At 38.5% G+C, this 9,195-nt stretch overlaps 1 protein-coding gene across 2 annotated transcripts in view; it reads right to left on the bottom strand.

Moving 5' to 3' along the window:
* The window catches only part of Rev3l (REV3 like, DNA directed polymerase zeta catalytic subunit), a 171,754-nt gene extending 162,598 nt beyond the window's left edge, over positions 1-9,156 (bottom strand). For both annotated transcript variants that reach the window (XM_029555725.1, XM_008852401.2), the window contains exon 1: positions 8,664-9,156. Coding sequence is in view for 1 of the 2 variants with exons in the window: in XM_008852401.2 (XP_008850623.1) it covers positions 8,664-8,802 (139 nt within the window). In the remaining variant the exon portion in view is untranslated. The remainder of the gene's footprint in view (positions 1-8,663) is intronic.
* Between the last annotated feature and the right edge of the window lie 39 nt (positions 9,157-9,195).

Raw genomic sequence — 9,195 nt, 5'->3', positions numbered from 1 at the left:
ACACACACACACACACACACACACACACACACACACACATACATGATTAGACTAAAATGGTATTTCTCAACTCTTTTCACATTATAACCAACACTCTTTAACACCCTGATCAATAGTAGGATACATGGAATAACTGCAGGATGGTTAGTGAAAAAAACTGTATTTTTTCCCATATAATTAAAAAACGTTTAAGTATTAACGTAAATATTGGATATATGTAATGCTAAAATTCTTGGACATATGTAATGCTAAAATTCATAATATGAATGAATTTTGAATCCAAAGGTTTTCACATCAAGAATATTTCAAAATAATGAAATTTTTTTAAGGAATAAACATTTTATTATGTAGCAAGCTAAAATGGTACATCAACTGCACATGGCAAGCAGATTCAATAGATGTGAACCAGAGATTTAGGCCACGAGGTGCCCTCCCCCCCACTCTGCTTCCTTGTCATCACCAGTGGGATGCACCTTGCACAGGATGCCATGCTCCTCAGGTGCCTGAAAACAAACTCGCTACAGCTCCACATTCTCTTTTCTTTAGGAAGCAGCTGCATCCTCAGTGGCTGGTGGCTGAAGTCATTGCACTTAGTAAATTGCACCTCCATTAAAGGACTTAAAATATCAAAAGGAGCATTAACTGCTGATTATCACTCATCCTGGGGTTTACAGGAACCCCAAAGAGAACTCCCCCCTTCAGCCCCTATAAGAATAGGGCCAACCAGATGAGCCATATGCATCAATTAAAGGCTCCGAATTAGAAGACCTGGAACAAAACTTAAACACAGCATTGTAGCAATCATTTTTTAACTGCTACAATTAGGGCTTTTTCTTTTTCTGCTTTACCATTTCCTGTAACTACAACATACCTTAAAAATACTTACTTTGAATAGATATTATATGTACACAATAAAAAATTATCAAATATTATTTGGAATATAATACTGGAGGGGAAGAGGGTCCATTTTTGTCTTCCAGTCGGCAGTTCTACTCACTAAAGGCAATCACTATTACCGAATTCTCATATATCTTATAGCTGTTCCATATGCATTACATTCTGTACCTCTTCCTAAAACGCACAACTTGCTTTTTTCCTCTTCCATCTTAAGAGATAGCACCACTGCTCTACGCACAGTGTTGTATCACAATGCTGTCATAAATATTCTTACATTTTATTTGACATATATGCAAAATCTGGAGCATAAACTCCTTGCCTGGATTGCTTGTTTATAATAAATGTGCCCTTTTTAATTCTGAAATTTACAAAACTGCTTTACACCAAACACGAATGCTATCAACAATGTATGAAAATGCCACTCCTCCTTTCTTAAGTTATCCTGAATAACCCTGCAAGTGTGACAGATGATAAAGAGCATGCTGTAGCTGTTATTCACAATTTTATTATAAAAATTTTTGCTCGTTTTTTCAATTGGTAGTACCTATCTATTAACAGGAAATTAGCCTTTTTTCAAAAGTACAAATGAATGTAGTCTATTTACCTCTGAATTTGATTGTTTTTCCGCATACAGAATTTCACTTCTGTGTCATAAAATGCAGCCTCCAGCTTCAGCTATTTTTTTCATACTATGAAAGGTTTGTCATTCCTAGGCTACATAAAAAATAATTATCCTGTTTCTTATTTCACATTTAAATCACTAACTCCTCTGAAAGCCAACTTTAAAATTTTTCTGGAATAGTAGCTAGACCCCCAAACAATGCTTATTAAATAATTGTTATTTTCCTAACTGGTAGGTTAAAGTGGTATCTATTTTAGTAACAAATATTTGAGTTAATTTCTTTTTTAAAAATTTTTTTTAATTTAATTAATTTTTTTTTTTTTACTTAATTTCTGACTTCAACTCTGTTGCATTGCTGTCATGTGCCAAAATCATGCCACCTTTTAAAACATTTCACAGCCTGGGGATAGAATTCAGAAGTAGAACACCTGTCTAGTATATACGAGGCCCTAGGTCTCTCAATACCAGAAACACCCTCACACATCCACTTTAAAATTAAAATAAGTATATATAAATGGCTATACATCAACTGGAAATTGCTAGTTTAATACAAGAATTGCTTTTGCAAATTTCTAAACTAAACTTATAACCAAGACCAAAACACCATCATGCAATTATGATTTTAGTGGATATTTATTTTGGAGACCATAATGAACCTCATACATCTTTTAAAAACTATTTCTGGGGCTGAAGGGATGGCTCAGCAGTTAAGAGCACTAGCTGTTCTTGCGGAGGACCTGGGTTCAGTTCCCAGCACCCACACGACATCTAAATACCATCAGAAACTCCAGTTCCAGAGGATCTGATGCCCTCTTCTGACCTCTGCAGGAATCGCATGACATGGGTGCACTTACATACATGCAGGTATTTTACTCATACACTCATACACATAAAATAAAAACAAAAATACTTTTTAAAAATTAAAAACTTGGGCTGGAGAGATGGCTCAGTGGTTAAGAGCACTGACTGCTCTTACAAAGGACCCAGGTTCAAGTCCCAGCACCCACGTGACAGCTAACAACCATCCATAACTCCAGTTCCAGGGTATCTGACGCCTTCTTCTGACCTCTGTGGACACTGCACGACACAGGTGCACTTACATATATGCAGGCAATATACACTCATACACACAAAAAATAAAAATAATAGAATATTAAAAAAAATTCTGAACTACATCTAGAAAATTGGTTTTTCATTAACTTGTATGTGAGGTCTTTTAAAAATTATAAAATCAATACATGTTCTCTGTAGAAAATCTGAAAAATACAAAACACACTTTCTACAAAGAACCAACCTTTACACTTCAATAATTGTTTCTGCATTTTGTGACTATTTTATAAACTGATTATTTTCACAAAATATGACAGCATTTCTCCATGTTATATACACTATATACATGATTTAATGATACATAGTATTTCACAGGAATATGCCCCACTTATGAAACCACTTCCCATGAAACCACTTCCCAATTATTAGATATTTGGGGTTATTCTCTGTGATGACTATCAGATGATCTATTTTTTTTTTCAATAAATGCTTAAGTTTCAAGCATTCTAGTTAAGCATTAACTCTATAATAGTGAACAAAAGGAAACATTAGCAGCACTTCTGGAGGTTACACTCTACTGAAGAAGTATCAGACATTAATCTCCAACATACACAAAACGGTAACTACAGCAAGTGCTATGAAGGAGCATTGAGACTATGGGTAGGGAAGGGTTCCCTGAGGAAAGATAAAATGGAGTTCAGAAGAAGGAAAAGAAAACATTCTACTCAGAAGGAACAGCAGGTACAAAACTTTCATTGTGAGAGGGAGCATGGCAAGAAAAGGGGACTGAAATAATGCCAATATGGCAGGAACACAAAGAGCAAGGCAAAAAGAAAATGGCTCAAGCCATGACTGAACAGAAAGGTAGGGGCCACACTACGGAAGACCTTGTGAGACAGGTAGATGACACTGCATTAAAACATGGAGTTTTGTCTGTATTCTAAACACAATGGAAAGCCCCTGAAGCACATCAAGTAGTAGGGTGATGCAATCAGGTTTGCATTTTGAAAAAGATCTGATTACACAGCAGAAATCAGATTAGAAGGGGACAGAGTAGATTGGGATAAATCAAGATTAGGAGGCTACTGTAGTAAACCTTTTCAAAAATGCTAGGAACTTACAGTGATAAATAATGAAAAGCAGATGGATTCAAAAAGATAATCAGATTTGTGAAGATTTATGTTCATAAATTAAAATCCCTGGAACTAGAAGTAATGGGTCAAAAATAAACAGTTCAAGGATTTTTGGTAGATACATTGCCCAGCTGCCTATCTTGTTTTCTTCATTTGTGAATTACCTTGTATCTATTCCTCTATTAGAAATATTTAATTCTTTAAAAGTTTAAGATGACTTAATCCATACTTCCTTCATGACACCTTCCTTCCCTGGACTCCCCTTTATGCCTGTGTCAGGAGATCATTTACTACGCCCTCCTTTTGGGGTCTTCAATGTATTATATACACGTTTCTATTATAGTCTAATCATTCTATGTTCAATTTATGTTTACATATCTATCATCTATACTGATTTGAGTTTCTGGAGGGTAAAACTTTAAACAACGGCACATAAAATATTACTTAACATACACAGTTCTTCATAATGTTCACTGAATGAACTGAATCGCATATCAAAGGAGTCTACTAGCCCAGATTTAAGAGGACCCCAGTCTCTAATTTGCTAATTATGATTTTAACCAAATACAATTCAAAAAAACTAATAAAATTTTCTACTCAGGATGTCAATATTTACTAGTGACCAAGTGATTTTGTTTGTGATTAGGCTAACTAAATCTCTGTAGTGCTCCTTAAAATCTCTAATTATAATCACATAGGTATTATCTGATCTTACTATTTTTTAATGTTTATTTTAATGTTTATCCAAAAAAGATATAAACAAGATTCTCATTAAATTTTTATAATCTTAGTTAAGTTCTATAGTTTTCAAAATCATATTTATCAAAGTTATTTAATAATCTACCAATTTACCAAAAAAAAAAAGGTCATTCATTAGTTAGGTTTATAAAATATAAGAATATATCACCCAAATAAGTCCTTATACAACATTTCAGAATTACAATTTCTTATGTTCAAAAAAAAAAAAAAAAACCACCCAATTTCATGTTTAACAGTTAATATCTACAACAATCTACCAAATATAGAACCAAGTTGGAGGAAGACTTACAAGAGAGAAGTAATAAGAGATCCTTACAGTAATCTTAAAGACAAGCAGCTCCCTCTGTAGTCTGTTTGGCCTACTTTGTTTTAATTACTCGGTTTGTGAACATCTCACAGGCTTCTGTTTACTCCTACTTTTCATCTCAGCAGGGAAGCTCTTTGAAAGGATAATTATGTGTAACCTGATGCTGGGAAAATCAAGAGTTGTCTAAGGTCAGCATAAAGGGAGTTATATCAAGAAACTAAGCAAAAGGTGAGATGTGGAAATTGGACAGTATCCAGTTAGGTCCTCAGCAGGATGCCCCAGGATTTTATGTGAAGCAAATTCCCTGAGTAGTCACACCCGCATTCAGACATAAGTGAAAAAAACATTGTCCTGTACTTTATTCATAACCTTGCTTTTTTTCCCCACTAAAACATAATACTAAAATGTCATTTAAAATTTAACCAATTATTCTACAAATACTACTACTTAGGACATAGTTGCATCAAAGTAATGTTCAAGTCATTTAAAAAACAAGTTTAAGGATGGAAAGACGGTTCAGCAGGTAAAGGCATTTACTGTGAAACTAGATCTGAGTTGGATCCCAGGGACCTACATGGTGGACTGAGAGAACACATTCTCTTTGACCTTCAGACAGACTGGTGAGCAAGCATGTGCACACACACACACATGTACACACTTGAACATTCAAAAATTATAAATAAATGTAATTTTTAAAAAAGAGTTCTAAAAAGCAAAGGACTTCTAAAAAAATTTTATTATTTTTATTTATGTATATGCGTGTATTGACTGCATGTAAGAGCACCTGTGTCATGCAATGCCCACAAAGGACAGAAGAGGCTGTAGGATTCCCTGGGACTGGAGTTTCAGACAGTTAGCTGCCATGTGGGTGCTGGGATTCAAACCCGGGTCTTCTGCAAGAACAGTGTTCTTAACTGCTGAGCCACCTCTCCAGCCCCAGCAAAGAGCTTTTTTAAAAAAGTAATTCCATCACTTATATGAAAAAAAAAAAAATTTAAGTGATTCTCTAAGGAATCACACTATCTTTAGTCAGCAGATGATTAAATCTGTCCGTCAGAACTTCAAATATGTTCAATTTTTAATACTTATTTTCAAATTTTATCACTCAAGATAAAGAAGTTTTTAAACTCAAGACATTTATTCATATTACTGAAAATATGTCCCTAAAAGAGGACAACAAAAGTTAACTGGACTGTTTCCTAAAGCAGAAAATTAGTTTTCATGCAATAACAGAAAAACTGTACTAGTAAAATGTATTAATCCAATCAGATCAAAATTTATAATTCTTAAATAGCTGCTTTGGTAGAAAAATTTCTTCAGGACCTCCTTTGTAAAGTACATTCAATTTTAAAAATATCTTTTCCCCAAACCAAAGTAAAGATTTAAGGACTTCCAAAATGTACTTTACATATTAAAGGCTTCTATTTACGGCACTTTATGTAGCATGGCTTTATCAGGTGTTACAAATTTTCATTCATTTATTTTGTTAGTAAAGATAGAGACAATATGCATTTCATAGTGATAAGTTGGTTTTCACATTTAAAATTCTAACATTCAGATTTTTAATAAGGTATTCTGGCCTCTTTTTCATATTAACTGTTTTCAAGTTTTATTTTTCTGGATGGCTTGAACTAGTTTTCTTTGGGAAGAGAATTCAGAGCAGAAAATTCTGCAGTTTAGTTTTTGTTGCTATTGAATTAATATTAATTCCAATGGGAGTTTCTGACATTGAAAATGCTAGCTTGATTAATGAAAATTGAAACTTTAAATGTATGCCAAGGACTTCAATTGTTTTTCTCTTGTTAAGGAATTATTTTATTGTTTTCTCTCTGACCTCAGCTCCAAGGCATCTCTGAACCAAGTAAATTCTTATAATTATTAACACATATTAATTGTACAAATGAGTCCCACTGTGTCATTTCCATTCATGCACTGTCAGGCTTTGAAAGAGAAATTTTTCTTTGAGGCCGTGTATTATATAGTCCAATCTGATAATCCTTAGCACTTGAATTTGTTCCCCCCCATCAAAATATTTACTTTTTATTCATCTACATTATACATTTCAAAGTATATCATAAAACAGAGTTTGGGCTTTTTTATTCAAATTAGGGGCTCTCAAACTACTGTAAGATATTCAGGAGAAAAACAGAAACTCTTACCCTGGAAGAGTTCACAGTTCAATACTCAGAACACAAGTGTATACCATAATCTTTATGTGTGATTCCTTCACAGACTCATACTGTTAAGCATAACTGAAATCCATTTATTTCCACAAACAAAAATTTTCTACAAAATAGAAAATCACTCAGGGACACTTATTTAATGTCTAATGTAGCAGGGATTAAAAAAAATAACTAGGAAATTAACCCAACCACCATACAAACTATAAAACCACAATATATTTTATTAGTATGTTGCTCTACAACTTGGAAATCCGGTTTCAGAGCTTATCATCGTCACTACCATCCTTCTCTGCATCTGATGTGAGAGCAGGCAGTATATTGCACTGAAATTCTAAATCAGAACAATACAGCATCACGATATGTAAAAGGGCAGAAAACCTATCCTTCAAAACACTTTAAACGCCTCTATTTTCCAGCCTTCCAAGTTTCAACTGCTACACTTTCTACCAACTGTGAATAGCACTCAAATTCTTTCAAGGTTCACAGCATCAAAATCTTTCACTATTTCAAAAAAGAGTGTTTTACCAAATCTCATTTATAGCGTTGACATTTTTAACAAAGAGAATCCACATAAAAGATAACAGTTTGGAATGAGTGCCTGTATTTGGGAAAGTGCTATTATCTAGGTAGTCTCCAAACGCTGACTGTAGTAATAAAGAAGAATGTGACGAGGGCAAGCAGCATCAAGTGGGAAATGCTATCGAAAATCCCACAGGGCAATACACTGGCAAGAACATTCTTCCCAGAATATAGCTTCATTTCATTCGGGCAGTTTAAAGCATTTAGAAAAGCAAAACAACTTAAAAAAAAAAAACAAAAAAACAAAAAACAAACACCTTGTGTATTTGGCCTCTACCCTATGTACATTATAAACTCCCAAGAGCGTTCCAGACGCAGCTTCTGTCATTGCTGTCTTCCCGCCCTACCATTTCTTCAAGTATTTTTTAAATCTGTATTTCAAGCGCAACCCTACAACCTGGTCTGAGGGCATTTAAACCGTCTACGCTGCTGAGCCTGGCTGCATTTCCCAAGGAATTCACCCCACGAGCTGGAACCCTGTACACTGGACGACAAACATCTAACTCCTATTTCCACGGATACACATTTCCTGAAAGCACTGCGCCCGAGGATGCCGCTGGGTCCCCAGACGCACAGGCTTTGAACTCTAGGCAGTCACGACCCGCACTCCCAGCACAGCCACATGGTCACTCCAACGAGAAAGACTATCTGGCTCCGGGCGCCACTTTCTTAAGGCCACGGCATCTCCAGAAGGGGCAGAGGAGAGCGAGTGTGAGAAGAGGCCAAGGCAAGCGCCAGACGAGCGAACTGACACCTCCCCTCGGCTCTCAAAGCCATTTCTAGCGGGGCCCTTGGGAGACGCAGAGGAGGACCGGGGTCCCTTCGGCGACCGACCTCGGAGGACCCGCAGACCGACCCACGGGGACATGGAGGCAGCCCCCGGTCCACCCTGGGCGGTGAGAGCGCTGCCCGGCCCTCGCAGTGCAAAGCCCGGGCGCCGCCGCCTCTCGGCCGCGGAGGGGGGCGCAGCACTAGCTCGGACCCACATTTTGTTTTTTTTGCGCCTCTTGTCACGCGCGGGAGAAAGGGTGAGCAGGGAGAAGAGGGAAGACGCTGCAGCAACCTCGGCAAGGCCGGCGCCGTGCGCGCCTGTGCGCGGCAGAGACCCCGCGCTCCCGCCCGCGCCCGCTTACCTGCCGGGGTTGCTCCGAAGACTCGTACCACCGGCACCTTCTGGACAGGGACCTGGGTGCGGGGTGATTGGCAAATATCCAGCCCCTGCAGCGGGCTGGCCATGTAGTAGTCGGCAGTCACAATCCTCACAGAAAACATGTTCGCCGCCGCCGCCACCGCCTCCCGTTCACTGGCGACCTGGCAGCGGCGGCAGCGGCAGCAGCGGCGGCGGCTCCGAAGCGGCGCCTCCTCCCCTCCTCGGTTCGGCTCCCTCCCCTCAAGCTGACGCCGAGACGAGCGGCGGCGCGTGGGGCGGCAGGAGCTGTGCGGCGGCCCCCTCCTCAGAAGCTCCCGGCTAGAGGCAGCGGAAGAGAAGCCGTCGCGCGTTCGTCGGGTCGGGTGGTGCCGCTGGTGCTGCCGCCACGGCCGCCGCCGCCGCCGGGAATCACACGGGTTCCACGGTCCCAGGCTGCAGCTCTTGTTGCCATGATGATGATGTCACGGACGCAACCACTGGGGGAGGGGAGAAGGGGTGTGAGCGCGTGTGTAGCA

The sequence above is a fragment of the Nannospalax galili genome, unplaced genomic scaffold (genome assembly GCF_000622305.1).
Source record: "Nannospalax galili isolate Female #2095 unplaced genomic scaffold, S.galili_v1.0 scaffold646, whole genome shotgun sequence".
Classification (NCBI taxonomy): Eukaryota; Metazoa; Chordata; class Mammalia; order Rodentia; family Spalacidae; genus Nannospalax; species Nannospalax galili.
Note: the sequence above shows the minus strand (reverse complement) of the source record. Positions and strands in the feature narration are given on the sequence as shown.